At 54.3% G+C, this 14,980-nt stretch overlaps 1 protein-coding gene across 1 annotated transcript in view; it reads left to right on the top strand.

Annotated features, from left to right (window-relative positions):
• Window positions 1-14,980, top strand: part of PKD1L1 (polycystin 1 like 1, transient receptor potential channel interacting) — an 84,066-nt gene that overhangs the window by 29,685 nt on the left and 39,401 nt on the right. Inside the window, exons 18-26 of the mRNA XM_047694726.1 lie at window positions 684-761; window positions 1,979-2,121; window positions 3,424-3,544; window positions 5,787-5,898; window positions 8,563-8,758; window positions 9,537-9,593; window positions 11,992-12,204; window positions 13,169-13,411; window positions 14,838-14,948. Coding sequence (XP_047550682.1) covers window positions 684-761; window positions 1,979-2,121; window positions 3,424-3,544; window positions 5,787-5,898; window positions 8,563-8,758; window positions 9,537-9,593; window positions 11,992-12,204; window positions 13,169-13,411; window positions 14,838-14,948 — 1,274 coding nt within the window. The remainder of the gene's footprint in view (window positions 1-683; window positions 762-1,978; window positions 2,122-3,423; window positions 3,545-5,786; window positions 5,899-8,562; window positions 8,759-9,536; window positions 9,594-11,991; window positions 12,205-13,168; window positions 13,412-14,837; window positions 14,949-14,980) is intronic.

Genomic DNA, 14,980 nt, shown 5'->3' with positions numbered 1-14,980 from the left:
CAGTCACCCCACAAAGTGGCCCCGGGTCACTGCTCCAGTGGTACAGCTACCTTCATGCATTCATGATGGGCTGACCTACCGCCTCTTGTGGGGACACTTGGGACCACACTTCCTCCCCCCGTGGAGGCTCTGGGCTTCCCACTGTCAGGTGGCTGCCTCCTCCCTCTTCACCCCCACATTTTGGGAAATGACAGTTTCCCTGTTGAGACCACCAGCCTGTGTTTCTGGGTCAGCCTCTGCCCGCTGTCACCAATGGGCAACAGTCACACCCAGATTTAAGAAATGGTTCACCGTTGGTGTCCTTCGAGGCGAAAAACTCACTTTGAAATGCCTTAATCATGCCTTGTGGACAAAGTCATTGTGTCAGTGAGCCAGGTTGGACACGGAAGGCACCACGAGGGGTACAATGTGAGCTCCCGCCAGCATCCCCTCGTCGCTGGGAGCTGAGTGTGACCCAGGCCTGCCCCCCTGGCCCCTACTCAGGGTCGCTGTCCTCGGCCAAGGGACGCTGGAGGAGAGCCTCCAGCTCCATAAAGAGGGTAGGCGGCGAACTTCTGGGAGCATTTGCAGGTCGGAGCAAGCATGATCCACAGGAGTAGGGGGAAGCCAGCACAGAGGGGTCTGTCTCCCCCTGCCCTGCAGAGCCTGCTGATGGCCCATTCCCTGCGGCCCCTTCTCCTCAGGTATCACAGGACGCACGGTGACAATAAAGCCATTCTCACTGAGCCCCGGGGACACCTATGTCCTACAAGCCTCTGTGGGTACGTTACGCTCAGCCGGCCCTGGAGCGTGGGAGGGTGGGTGTTCCCATCAAATTCAGGTTGTTTCCAGAAGCTGCAGCCACTTCTAACCTCCCCGGCCCTTGTTCCAGAGTGTCCTGACCCTCCTCTCTCCGTCCCCGTGGCCCCGCACTGCTCATTCTCACCTCCTCCTGTGTTTCCAATCCTGACGGGGTCAGGTGGGTGTTGAGGTCACAGCTAAGGCTGAGATGTTGGCCTTTATAAAACCCGAAATGAGGTTTGTCTTTATTTGATTTCTCAAGACAGCTGTGCACGTTGGTCCTTTGCCTGAACTGGCTGATAACCCGGCGCGAGTGTAAAACCCAGGAGGTGGAGGTGTTTGTGGGGCCCGTGTCTGTCAGCTGCACGTTGACCTGGTGGCCCACTCCGCCTCCCTTCTGGCCTTGTCCATGACGCAATCACATCTTCCTTTGGGGGGTGGTTTTGGACCTTCTGCCCCATTTCTAGTGGTTTTTAGTTCCCTGTGACAAGTGCAGGGGATCTGACAGTGCGCAGACGGGTTGGGGTCAGAGTCCCCCTGTTTGGGCTACTTGGAACCGGGGTGTGTTTCCAGGCTTGTCTCCCACATCGGCCTCCTCTCCTGAGGAACACAAGGCCACTGTCTGTGCGAAACCCCTCGGTAGGGCCCGTAGCGTCCCCGAGCTTTGTTCTCGCTCCCCTGTCTCTGCTGACAGCTTTGCAGATGTCCCCCTGCGCCTCCCACGGTGCGCTCAGAACCGGGCCCCCAGGCCCCTGTGTTTGGCACAAGACACAATGCTGCTTCTGCCGTCACAAGCTCCGCCCCACAAACCTTTGGCCCTCCCCGCCACTGGTGCCACATTTGTCCAAGTGACGAGCCTGAGGGCCATCTTCTGAGGCAGGTCACGCTCCTTCCCGTGGTGGAGACTCTGACCTCTGCACGGGCGGCCCGGGGCATCCCCGCTCATCACCCCGCACGTCCGGCAGCAGCACTCGCCCCCGGGCTCTCCCACACGCCGGGCCACGGAGCCGCCACCCCCTTCTCTCTGACTTGACCTTGTGCTGGGCTCCATGGCGTGCCCCTCCGTCCTGCACGGCCAGAATCCCACGGAGGGCGGGTCTCGGGCTCCGCATGCTGGCAACCCCCGGGCTGTGCTGTGAGGATGTCACCGGGCGCTGTCTTTCTCTGGGGTGTTCAGCCCTCGTCCTCCCGTCGGCAGCTTCCCCGCACCGCGTCCTGGGGAGGGCTCAGCTATTTGTGACACTCAATCCGGCTCCGCGGGACGTGGCCTGCCAGGTGCAGCCACATCACGGCCTCGAGGCTCACACAATCTTCGGCGTCTTCTGCATGTCAGGGAGACCGGTACGCTTGGCCGCCCCGAGTCTGTCCCGGGGTCTGGGGGCAGAGGCCACTCTCGGAGGGGCTGGCCAGTGCTCGGGGGAGATACCGCGGGACGCAAAGCTTCACCCCGGCGGCCGGAGTGCCGTGACGTTGCTCCCCACACTCGGGGACACACCGCCCCATTCCTGTCCCGATCCTGCTCCTTCTCTCAGAGGCCCACCACGTGCATCCCTGGAGGGTCTGATCCTGGCCTTTCTCGGGCCCAAGTGCCCTGCTCCTTTTTTTTTTTTTTTTAAGATTTTATTTATTTATTTGACAGAGAGATCACAAGCAGGCAGAGAGAGAGGAGGAAGCAGGCTCCCCGCTGAGCAGAGAGCCCAATGCGGGGCTCGATCCCAGGACTCTGAGATCATGACCTGAGCCGAAGGCAGCGGCTTAACCCACTGAGCCACCCAGGCGCCCCAACCCCTGCTCCTTTTTTATTATTAAGTTTTGTTTATTTTTTTGAAAAAGATTGTATTTATTCATTTGAAAGAGAGAAAGCAAGAGAAAGCACAAACAGAGGAAGAGGTAGAGGCAGACCCCCCCACCCCATTTATCAGAGGACTCCCCTTCCCAATGCAGGGGCTCGATCCCAGGCCCCTGAGATCATGACCTGAGCCGAAGGCAGACACTTAACCTTCTGAGCCCCCAAGTGCCTCCGTTGTTAAGTTTTAATTTTAATTCCAGTTGGTCCACATGCAGCGCAGTCTGAGTCTCAGGTGTACAACACAGAGACACACTCCCCTGCGTCACCCGGTGCCCGTCCTTCGTCCCATCACCTGCTTCCCCATCCCCCACCCCTTCCCTCTGGTGACCAGCAGCGTGTTCCCTGCGGTGAGGAGTCTGTTTCTTGGTTTCTCCCTCCCTCTCTCTCTTCAAATGCCTGTTCTGACACCGAGAGCTGGAGGGCTGTTCACATGAGCGCCCCCGCTGCCGCCCCCGCTCCTGTTGTATCCCCTTCACCCTGAGCAGGCCCAGGGATCGGTGTCTCTGTGGCTTTTGGGAGTTCCCAGGCCAGGGGCGCACCCAACCCTGAGTGACAGACGCGGCCACGGTGTGGGGTCCTCTCGGATCTGGGAGAGGGGTCCTGGAGGGGCGATGTCCCACTGTGTGCGTGTACATTCGGGGGTGGGAAGTCAGTGGCTGCCCCCACCTGTCTGTACACGAGCTCTTGGGGTGGGGGGGGCGTGAAGGACACAGCTGCGTGTGCTTACTGGGGATGTAATTCACGGTTTGCTCATCTATACACTGTTTTTTTGCTCCACATGGAACGGATCCTAGGACTTCCATTACGAATTTAGTTATCGGATAGGAAATGCCTCCAAACACACTCTGTACCATGGGAGAGACAGCCAGTACTACTCCACACTGCCAGCCGGCGAGCCCTCGGACGATTACAAAGGTAAGTCAGGCTGTGGGTTTGAGGGGCTGGTGTGCTCACTTATGGCTGTAAACCTTTCCCCTGGCTTCTGAACACTAGGACAAGTCCAGACTGTGTATCTGGAGAACGAAATTCTTATCTGTTCATCTCAGAAAGTTTCATGCCTTTTAGATTAGGTGGATTACCTACTTTTTATTTACTTTTCTTAAAGATTTTTATTTATTGGAGAGTGAGAGAGAGTGAACATGAACAGAGGGGAGGGGTAGAGGGGGAAGCAGGCTTCCCGCCGAGCAGAGAGCCCAACATTGGACTTGATCCCAGGACCCTGAGATCGTGACCTGAGCTGAAAGCAGACACTTAAGCAACTGAGATCTTACATTACAGTGGAAACATAATGTAAATACCAAAATGCCGAAGCCTACCCAGTATTTATAAATTAACTGTTTGAGACTAAGCTGTGCCTTCCTCACTAAGGAAGTTTGTGATATCTGATGAGTCCTGAGTTGGTTGTCAACGGCACCAACTCGAGGGGCTGCCCACATGAGGAGGATTGCCGGGGTAAAGGGATACAGGGTTAGCCTGTGTCGTTCTCTGAACAAGACCAGCTCTCGTGCTGACAACTTCCCAGACCCCAGGAGCCTGCCCGCCCTGAGCCTGTTAGAGACTCGGCCGTTCAGGAACGTGGCTTCATCTGTAGGACCCACGCCGTTGAACAAACCTCCAGGGCCAGGTGGTTCTGCGGTACAGGCAACTTGGACCCACTGATCTAGAACTTTCTTGGAGCTGGCAAGGTGAGATTATTTCCACCTAAGGTCTGATCTCGCTCATCTATTTGGTTTCCTTAAACCTTGAAGCCCAGCCAGAAAGCTTTCTTTTTCATGAAGCCTTGCCTGACCCCAAGTTGGACACATGCGCACCTGCTCCTGGGTGCAGGTCAGAGATACGGAACGGAGGTGTTCCAAGGCAGACGCTGTGCTCCGTGAGGATGGATGCGTCCACCGCATGTCATGACGAGCACAGCGCGTGTTGGGTGGATGGACGGACAGAGGTGGTGCTTGCTGGCCTGCGTCGTAAATTCCTCCTCAGTGGAGCTGCACGTGCTCTCTGTCTCCTGGAAATTTCCGTCCAAATGGATGTTCGCCCCCCAGGCCCCCACCTTGCTGGTGCTGGATACGGAGTCCTGTGTTTAGTTCATGCCCGGCAGGACCCTGCCCCAGATGCCCGTCTGCAGGGCCATGTGGGACCCTGTCCACAGGGGCCTGCAGACCACAGGGCCGGGCAGACGCCCACATAGGATGTCAGGGGCAAGGCCACCGCTCCATGTTGGACAAAAGGGTTTCTTACCATGATTTGGTGGAGCCAAACTTAAAGCCACGGTCACCGAGCAGTGTCAGGGTGAGTGACGTCACTCGAGCCATTCCCAAAGAGTGCACGAGGCCTTACAGTGGTAAACACCGGGATGGTCGACGACTTCCAGAGTCCTACAAGGGTGGAGGCCAGCAGAATAAATAAGGGACAGTGATACTGATCCTGTCCTGTCCGTCTCTTGCGTGAAGGTTCCACGGACTCGGTGTCAGGTTGGAGACTGGTCTGGACTCCGCTGGCTCTCTTGCACTCTCTGCCCTTGTGTTTCGGGCTGAGAAGGCTTTCACACCCCTGGCACGCCTCTGGTCTGCCTTCTGTGTGGTTCTGTGGCTGGCTCCATGGCCTCCATGGCAGCATCATCCACATGTCCCCGCCCCGCAAACCCCAGGCCTGCCTCCCAGGCCCGCATCCAGTGGCCCCAGCAAAGCCACATCCTGCCATGCTCCTGGGATGGCACACAGACTTGGCTTCTCTTCCTTCCTCTGCACCTGCCCTATTTCTGGACATCACTGAGGGGCTGCTGAGAATGTGACTCCCACCCTTGACCCTCTGTTGCCGGGCGTGGCTTTCATTCTCTGGTCTCCTGTGGCCCCAGTGTCCCATTCACCAGTGTGGTCCTGCCGCCATGGGCACAAGGGGCCTGCGGGTCAGACAAGCAAGTGAGTGGGTGGAGCATTGCCCGGCCCCTGGCCTCCAGCACTCAGCGTCCTGCACCACCGTGTGACACTGGATGTGGGAACGCTGGGCTCGCCGCAAGGGCAAGACAGCCTCGCACTCAGAGTCTGCGCCTTGCTGTGTTAGGGCGTCAGCATCCTGGGCACATAGGTTCGCGCCACAGAAATCCTGGTTCCTAGGGTTTGCTCTCCACCGTGACCCTCATCTGCCATGTTCTCTCCAGTCACAGTGTCCACCGCAATCACAGACGGCGTGGGCTCCCGGGCACTGCCATGCACTGTGACAGTGACCGTCCTGCCCCGTTTCCACGGGAATCTCTGCCTGGATGAGGACGCGTGAGTAAGCTGCGTGGAGACACTGTCATGCATGCCTGTGTCTCCTCGGAAGCAGGGTCTCCCCTAGGCCAGCCACAGGCGGGGGCCCATCTTCTCAGGATGAGCAAAAGAAACAGCCAGGGCTCCGCGATCCTAACTCGGATCTGCGCAGGGTGTGTGCAGGTTCGCTGGGGCCTACAAACACGGGGCGTCCTGGGCTGCCCTCTCCGTGCCATTGGTCCCTCGGTTTCAGGGCACTTACACAGACATGCCCCTGCTTCCTGAGCCCTAGTGCGGGATCATCTCCTTTGTCCCCTAAACCTGTGGGCTCGTTACCTGTCACCTTCCTTCCCCCACAGCCTCAGACGTCCGATAGCCCACCTCCCATCCACAGATGGGCCGATGCTGGACATGGATGCAGATAGGGTCACAGCCCGTGCTCCTGTGTGCTGGCCCCCTCTCGCTAGCTGTGGTGTCTTTGAGGTCTGTCACAGCCCTGTTCCCTCCCATCTGCCACGAGCTGCTTGTCCCTTCCTCGGTTGGCAGACGGGGGATGCGTCTCCACTTCAGAATATTAGGGACAATGCTATTAGGAACAGACGTGTGGACATGTGTTTTCATTGTTTTGGGGTATGTACCTAAGGACAGAGCTGCTGGCTCACAGGGTCGTCCCGTGCGTATCATGTGGGGGAGACAGGCAGACTGCTTTCCAGAGTGGCTGCCCCATTTCCTGCGAGCCTCCATTTTGTCCCTGTCTACACCGCACCGTACTGTCTCTCTTCTTCATTCTGGCCACCCAGCGTCGCTGAAAGTTGCGTGCTGTCCCTCCAGACTTGCGTTTCCCTCATGGCTAGCAGTGGAGAGCGTCTTTTCATGGGCTTGCACATCTGGCTTGGAGAAATGTCTGTTCAGCTCGTTGGTTTAAAAGTTGGGTTTCTCTTTCTGATTAAGCTGGAGGAGCTCTTCACATATTGTGAATGCATGTTCCTGGTCAGAGACATGATTTGCAAACATTTCTCCCCAGTCGGTGGTTTGTGTCTTCTCTTCCACGTGGTGTCCTTTGAAGCACAGAAGTGAGTAATTCTGATGAAATCCAACATACTAATGTTCTCTTTTGTTGTTTGGTGTAGCCATAGGCTTTATTGCTGTGTTTTCTTGTAGAAGATTTCCAGTTGTTGTTCCCACACTGAGCTCTATGGCCCACTTGGGGCTGCTGTGTGTGTGGTGTGAGGTAAGGCTCCAAGGTCGGGTCCCACAGGGAGCTGTCCAGCACTTCCAGCACCGGTCAATTGCCTTAGCCGCTTTGTCAAGAGCCGGTTGGCCATAAACGCTGTGGGCCTCAATTCTGCTCCCTTCTTCTGTGTGTGACTTATGTCGGCATCACACTGTCTTCATTAGTGTGACTTCGTGGTAAACTCTGGCATCGGGAAGCATGAGCCCACTGACTTTGTTCTTCTTTCTCCAGACGGTTATTTTGGATCTCCTGGTTATTATCTGTTGATTCCGCAGACAGCCCCGTGGGGTTTTGAGAGGGACTGCACTCAGTCTGTTGATCACTCTAGAATATCGTCATCTTGAGAATACGGGATCTAATGACCATTGGATAACGTTTTTCCTTATTTAGACTTTATTTTTTTTCAGCCATGTTTTCTAGTTTCCAGTGTACAGGTACTAAATTTTTTGGTTAAGTCTAATTATCAGCATTTTATTCTTTTTAGTGCTATTGTAAATCAAGTTGTTTGCTTAAAGTCTGGCTTTGGATTCTTACTGCTCGTGCGTAGATACACAAATGGTGTTTATGTGATTGATCTTGTATCCCACAGCCTTGCCAACCTCATTTACTTGTTCTAGAGTTTCTTAGCGCGCTCTCCGGGGTTCTTCGTGTGGAAGAGCCTGCCTTCTACAGATGGAGTTTTACTCCTTCCTTTCCAGTCTGGATGACGTCCCCCCCGGCTTAACTGCTCTGGTGAGACTCTTCCAGCTCCATGGTGACTAGAAGAGCCAAGTGCATGTATCCTGGTCTTGCTTCTAGTCTAGGCCGGAAGCCGTCTGGCTTCACCATTGAGGGTCACGTTAACTGTAGCTTCTCCATACATGTATTTCTTGAGGTTGAAGATGTTTCCTCATATTCCTAGGTTTGAGGTATTTCTATCATGAAAGGGAAATGGATTTTGTCACTGCTTTGCCACATCTATTGAGATGAGTATGTGGGTTGTCCATTACTGTGGTAATTACCTTGACTGATTTTCCTCCTGGAGTTCCTCTTGCATTCCTGGTATAAACCCCACGTGGCCAAGGTGTGCGGTCGGTGATCATTACATAGCGCACAAGTGCGGTCTGAGTGTGCCCTGGGCTGTGGTTGTGGGTTTGGGTCCTTGCAAACCTCCAGCCCACTGTAGCCACAGTGGTGTCTGGTCTAGCTCTGTCCTCCCTCACTTTCATTCCACTGGGTGACTCTGCCCGTCTCAGTTCTGATCAGGGGTTTTATGGAATTCTGATGTTCTGCCTCACTGTGTCTTTCCCGAGTTCCTCTTACATGGGTGGTCTGTCCTCTGAACCATCCCCTGTCTGCCCCGACCCACCCACGAAGCTTTCCATAGCAAAATCCCCTCCTCCACTGGTCGGCAGGCTAGAAAGCTTTGGCGTGTGTTGGAGCAATCCTGGTAACTCTTGGATTTCTTTCAGCTATAACTCCAGCCTGAAGCATCTCTCTACCCTTCAGCTGATGGGTAGCTACACAGAGATCAGGAACTATATCACCATGATGACCAGGGTCCTGACTCGTTGGGCTGCGGAGGACAGAAGTCCCTCATGTGGCCAGTGGTCACGAATACAGGATATGCTGATTTCTTCCGCATGCAGGCTGCCTTTCGCAGATCAGGTGCGGGCTGGAGCAGGGCGGGCTCAGAGCCCGCAGGCTGGCGTCCGCATGGCAGGGCCCCTGACTGCCTGGCTCACCAGCAGGCCGCCTTGCTTAGGAAACACGGTCAAGATATGGGACCCAGAAGGCTAGACAGTGAGGCCTCTCTCGTCTGCTCATACTTTCACAAACAAATGCTGTTGGTTTGTAGAAGTGAGACCATGTGCATCAGTGTCACACAGATGGTTCTGCTCGTTTTTCTAAGTCAAGCGATGCAAGTCCCATCTGACTTGACCTTGCCAACACTGAAACGGCAGAGTAAAGTGTATGATGACGGGCAGCTTCTAAGGACGTGGGCATGTATTCAGTGCCACTGTCCTCGGTCACTGCCACTGCATGTCTCTGTCTCCTGCCCACCCCTCGCCACTAGAGAGCGCTTGCATCTCACAGTGCGCCTTGTGTCCCTGTGACCCTGATACTCCTATCCATGGTGTTTCTCCCTCCCTGAGGCCTCTCACCCTTTTCCAGAATTTCCCTGATCTCTGTCCTCCTTCTCCCTCCCCTCCCCTCTGCTGGCAGGCACACTCTGGTCACACTCCTGCTGGGCTGGTGGAGGCCAGTGAATGCCCAGAGGACATGGGGCCCTAGTAGGCAATGCAGGTCGAGGGGGACGGTCCCTCCACCGTGTCTTAGCTCAGAAGCCCGGGCCGCTCTGTCTGAGAGTGCACTGTGGACGATGCAGCTCGGAACTCGTAACTAACTTTGCCCCCCTGTGTGTTTGCTCGTTTCTCCTGGTCAGGAAGAAATGAATGATTCAATTTCCCTGTTAAGGAACCTCCTGCGCTTCCCTCATAAGGTGAGTGCTGTGTCTTTCCAAGTCTATTTTCCTGCCTTTTTTTTTTCCTTTGCATAATTGGGAGGACCTTGATCTGTTCTCGAAGAACCCACAGTGCAGGGTTATGTTTGACACTTAAATTAGAAAGGGGATTTGCTCTGAGAATACCCTTAAATGGCATTGCCCATCCCAAATCACTGGAGAGGAACTTCTTCCCTTATACATACATTAGAAAACCCAAAGTAGAAACAGGCCCTGACAGTATGACCCATGCATTAAATGCTTCTGGTAAGGGGACCGTTCTGTTCTTAATCCAAGTGCTGGGGTTTTCCAGCTCACACCTTCTCTGTTGTCAAGTTTTTATTTAGATTCCATCCAGTTAGCACACAGCGTAATATTAGTCTCAGGTGTACAACGCAGTGGTTCAGAACTTCCCTACGTCACCCGGTGCTCATCACGGCAGGTGCCCTCCCTCCTCCCGTCACCTGCTTCCCCCCCTGCCCCCCCCCCCGGTGACCAGCAGTGTGTTCCCTGCACTGAAGAGTCTGTTTCTTGGTTTCTCTCTCTCTCTCCTTTTTTGGGCCCTTTGCTTGTTTGTTTTGTTTCTTAAATTCCACATACGAGTGAAATCATACAGTGCGATAGTCTCTAGTTCCAGCCGCGTGATTGCGGAGGGTAAGACTTCATTCCTTTTACGGCCGAGTAATATTCCATTGCATGAATGTTCCACATCTTTATCCACTCATCTGTTGGCGGGCACTTGGGCTGTTTGCATGGTTTGGCTTCTGTTGCTAATGCTGCCATCAACAGCAGGGGCAGGTGCCCCACTGAACGGGTATTTTTGTATCTTTGGGTAAATACCTCATAGTGTGATTGCTGGGTCGTAGGGTAGCTCCGTTTGTAACTTTTCGAGGATCCTCCATACCATTTTCCAGAGCGGCCGCGCCAGCTTGCATTCCCACCAGCAGTGCACAGGGGCTCCCCTTTCTCCACATCCTCGCCAACACCTGCTGTTTCCTGATTGTTAATTTCAGCCACTCGGACGGGTGGGAGGTGGTGTCCCACTGTGGCTGTGATTTGCATTTCCCTGATGATGACCGATGTGCAGCTTCCTCCCATGTGTCTGTCGGCCACCTGGATGTCCTCCTTGGAGAAACTTCTGTTTGTGTTTTCTTGGAGCCTAATGGGGAACTCAATTTCACAACCCTGAGATCATGAGCTGAGCCGAAGCCAGAGTTCGATACTTGGCCGACTGGGGCAGCCAGGCAACTCTCTTCTGCCCATTTTTAAACTGGATTATTTGTTTTTTGGGTGTTCAGTCTTATAAGTTCCATATAGTTTTTTCCACCTGTTTTCTTCTCAAATCTCTGGCTCCCGCTCTTGAGCTCTTTGTTGCTTTTTCCATTTCTCCCTCTCTGCGGGACGGTCCCCAGCTCAGTCACTTGTTTAAAATCCCCCTGGATGCCCCCCCATTTCCATGCCCCTTGTCTTTCGGGCACTGATGACTAAAGCTACACGTGGGAACACGTACGCTTCGGTGAGCGTGCCAGGTCCTGTAGTGAGGACGACAGGGTGTTCCAGAAAGGTGCTGGTGCAGAGCGCTTTGCCTGGTGGGTGTTTGAAATTGGTTTTAACAGATAAGTGGGAAGACTCATGAGTCATCTTGTTCGAGGTGACCGTGGCCTCGTGGGCATTGTCGGAGAAGCCTCTGACTCTTGATTTCAGCTCAGGTCATGATCTCGAGGTCGTGAGATCGAGCCCCGCCTTGGGCTCCATGCTGAGCGTGGAACATGCTTAAGATTCTCCCTCTGCCTCTGCCCTCCTGCTGGCACGCTCTCCCTTTCGCAAATAAACAAATAAATAAATCTTAAAAACAAACCCAGGAGTCCAAGGAGGGCTAGAACACCTATTGTGATGAGTAATGGTCCCAGCTGGGAGGGGGTCGTCACAGCACTGTATCTTTCTCTCTGCTTCTGTGTGTGTCTGAAAATGGTACCTGCTCAGGGTTTAGGGAAAGAGTGCTGTAGGATTTTGCCAGCAGACACAGGGTAAGAGCATTGCAGGGAGAAGCCTTGGTTCTTTGGGAACCATAAGAGGGTCTGTGTGCTCCAGACACCTGTAGGAGGCGGCGGGGCCCATTTCAAGAAGGGTTTGTGAAGCGGTCGTTGGCTTCAACCAAGTAGCGTCTTAGCATAAACGGCCGGTAGAGACCTTTATATGCTGTGGTCGTTTCATGGGTCAGGAGACTGAAGACCAGAGAAGAAATCGGCACCAATGCCATTGGCCAAGAATCCGCTAGACACCAAATCTGGGCTTGAAGCCCACCCTCTCGAGTCCTGGTGCCGTTTCTCTCATTTCCAGCAGCGATGGAAGACGCAGGTATGAGGAGACTCTCCCTCCACCTTCCCTTTTCCCGCAGTTAAGTCTTACGAGTGCAGGTGTTATCCTCAAAGCCACCCGGGCACTCCGGGCTCAGGGCCTGCTGCTGGGGAAGCTCGCGGTGGATGAGGGCCCGGTGCGTGAGCTCATCCTGCTCGTGTCTGAGGTCTTGGAAGCATGTGACCGGCAGAAACCGAGGGCCGCGGGCTTCCTGCAAGAAGAGGGGATCGAGGTCATCTCGGATCTCTTGTTGGTAAGCCCGACTTTCTCGCCACAGGCGATGACCATCCCCTCCGGTACCTGCTTCTAGAAACCAAAAATGGAATTGGTTCCAGAAGTACTGTGGTGATTGTTCTGGGCGGCCGTGCGGTCGTTGAAAATCTGGGGGTTGAACTGCAAGTGTTCCCATGAGCTGTTGCCTCTGCTCCATGCTTCCGCGTTTGGGGACATTTCCTTCTGGGATGTCTGGGGCGGCGCCAGGCTTAGAAGCGGCGTTTCTTAGCACACTTTCTGCTTCGCGAGGAGCTAAGTGAAATTATGCAAAGGATTCCTAACATGCACCAGGGTAGAAAGCAACCCTCTGACACCTGACTGCAGAGAAACCCAACAAAGTTTATTTCCGCAGCACTGACTATGGGAAATTGGGATTTACTGGGATTTTTCCCCCATAAGAAATGGCCACTTTTAAGAAGCAGTAAGTTAACAGGCAGTCTTCTATCTCCTATTCTACCCATTTATCCTCCCTCCTGCCCAGCCCTACTGGTTTACCTTACTTTTGGGCAATGAGGAAATCAACGCGCTGTCTGAATCTGGTCATAGCAAGCGTGATTAGCAACGATGCGTGTGCGCGCTCACACCTACCGCCTGCCTTCGGTGACCCCTACGGCGCGGGGCTTCGGCCCCTGCCAAGTGCGCGGGGTGCTCAGCCTCCTTCCGGATGCGCTGAGGAGCCCCGAGAACTAGAACAGAAGTATCACACCTGTCGCAAAGCGAGTAAGATCACAGGACAATGAGTCAAAACCGAAGAAAACGGTTTGTGTTTTATTGCTATTGGGCATTTATATCTTTATACCAAAATGTTTGCTGGGGCCAGTGAATCCCAACCACACCGAGACGGGCCGCCTTTCCCACTATTTGCTTCCTCGGCTCTGGCTCCGGATGCCAGACAACGCACTCGTTATGCACTGTGAATGTTTGGCTCTCTGTCTCCGTTTCAGGATGGCCTCTCTGCGAGCAAAGAGCACCACCTCCACGTCAGCACCGGCTGGATGGAGTTCCGCACGCTCCTCCATCGCGACCTGCAGAGCTGTATGCAGAGCCTGGGCTCCGTCCGGGTGCATTTACCTGCAGACCTGGCTGGACAGAGTCCTGCAGGGGCGACAGCACAGGGCCTGTGCTACGTCAGCCAGCTCGTGCTCTTCAAGGAGAATCCGTTTCCAGGGCGCCCAGCTCCTGGTCAGGTACAATATGGCCAGTGGTGGCCAATGACCAATGACCAACGTGTAGTGGTGATGCTTTAATGACGAAGAAGGGACCAGGGTGGTGGGTATTTGGGTGGCTCAGTCAGTTAAACCTCTGCGTTCAGCTCAGGCCATGACCACAGGGTCCTGGGATCAAGCCCCACATCCTGCTTCCCGCTCAGTGGGGAGTCTGCTTCTCCTCCCTCTGCTTCTCCTCCTGCATGTGCTTTCTCTCTGTCAAATAAATAAATAAAATCTTTTTAAAAATCAAAGAAAAAGAAACCATCTGAAGGACCCTTGGAATGGCAGGGAGCTGGGGCAGGGGGCAGAGCCCCGTGTTTTCTATGTGTTCCACACCCCCAGCCTGGCTCCAGGGCCCGATAATGTCTGACGGATGAAGGCGCCAATTAATGTGGACAGCTTTAGGTGACAAACGCTTGTCTTCCAAAGCATTGACCTTTTATTATTTTGTAGGGAAATAGAAATGGTTAGCCAGCGTAAGAAAACCATTCAGACTAATGGGCAGTAAGGAAATACAAATGAAAATGATTTTTTTAGCATGTGGCAGTGCAGGTGTTTAAAGAGAGGGGCCTGTGTGGAGGCCACGAGTAGGCGTCCGGGGTGTGTGCTCCCCGAGCAGTGCTCCCGAGATGCTTCGGATGCTGGACGGCCGCTGCCCTTGCAGGACCCTTCAGGGGAGGCGAGAAGAGAGTTACTCAAAGTGAGGTGTGTAGCTTTATTTATTCAAGACAGCAGGATTCATGATAACCCAGATAGAGCCGTACCTGAATGTTCAACAGGGACACAGCCCACTGGGGATTTAAATGATTTACGGTCATCCATATGTAGCCGATTAAAATGACATCAGCTGGGGAATTTGAGTGCCTTTCGAAGATTTTATGTGAAAAATGAAGAACGTGTGCCGTGTGCTGCGTACGTAGCCAGAGCACAGAGACAGTTTCAGACATGGTGTCCCCAGGTGGTTCTCTGAGCCAGCGTGTTCTCTATACCTTTCTGTCCCCTCAGTCTACAATCTGCTACTCTTTCTTTCTGTGAGCTTCCCAGGAAACAGCAAGACTCCCGGGGCACCTGGGTGGCCTTTGTTAATCATCTGATTCCTGATTTAGGCCGAGGTCATGATCTTAGGGTCATGGGCTCGGCTCCATACTCAGCGGGGAGTCTGCTCGAGATTCCTTCTCTTCTTCTGCCCCCCCCCCCATTAAAAAAAAACTGTGTTAGGGGCTAAAAATTATCAAGGTAGTGAGAGTAACCATCCAAGAGCAGCACGGCGTCCTCCAATCCTGCCATCCTGACCAGCTAAAGGAGCCACGTTTTTTCCGCGCTGCCTTTTCCATTGGGTGCCCAGCAGGACACAGGAGGGGCGTCACTGCTCACCCCCTGCTCCTCAGTGCTCTCGTCTCCGCAGATTGGCCGGGTGATCGCCCCGTCCCTGTTTAGCTGCTCCAGCAGGAAACCCATCCGCAGATGGCGGCTACGGGAGCCCGTGACCGTGGAGTTCGGGGAGGACGATGACCCGGTGAGGGGTCCTTCCAGGCCTTCTTGAGTTCA

The sequence above is a fragment of the Lutra lutra genome, chromosome 11 (genome assembly GCF_902655055.1).
Source record: "Lutra lutra chromosome 11, mLutLut1.2, whole genome shotgun sequence".
NCBI classification, from domain to species: domain Eukaryota; kingdom Metazoa; phylum Chordata; class Mammalia; order Carnivora; family Mustelidae; genus Lutra; species Lutra lutra.
Note: the sequence above shows the minus strand (reverse complement) of the source record. Positions and strands in the feature narration are given on the sequence as shown.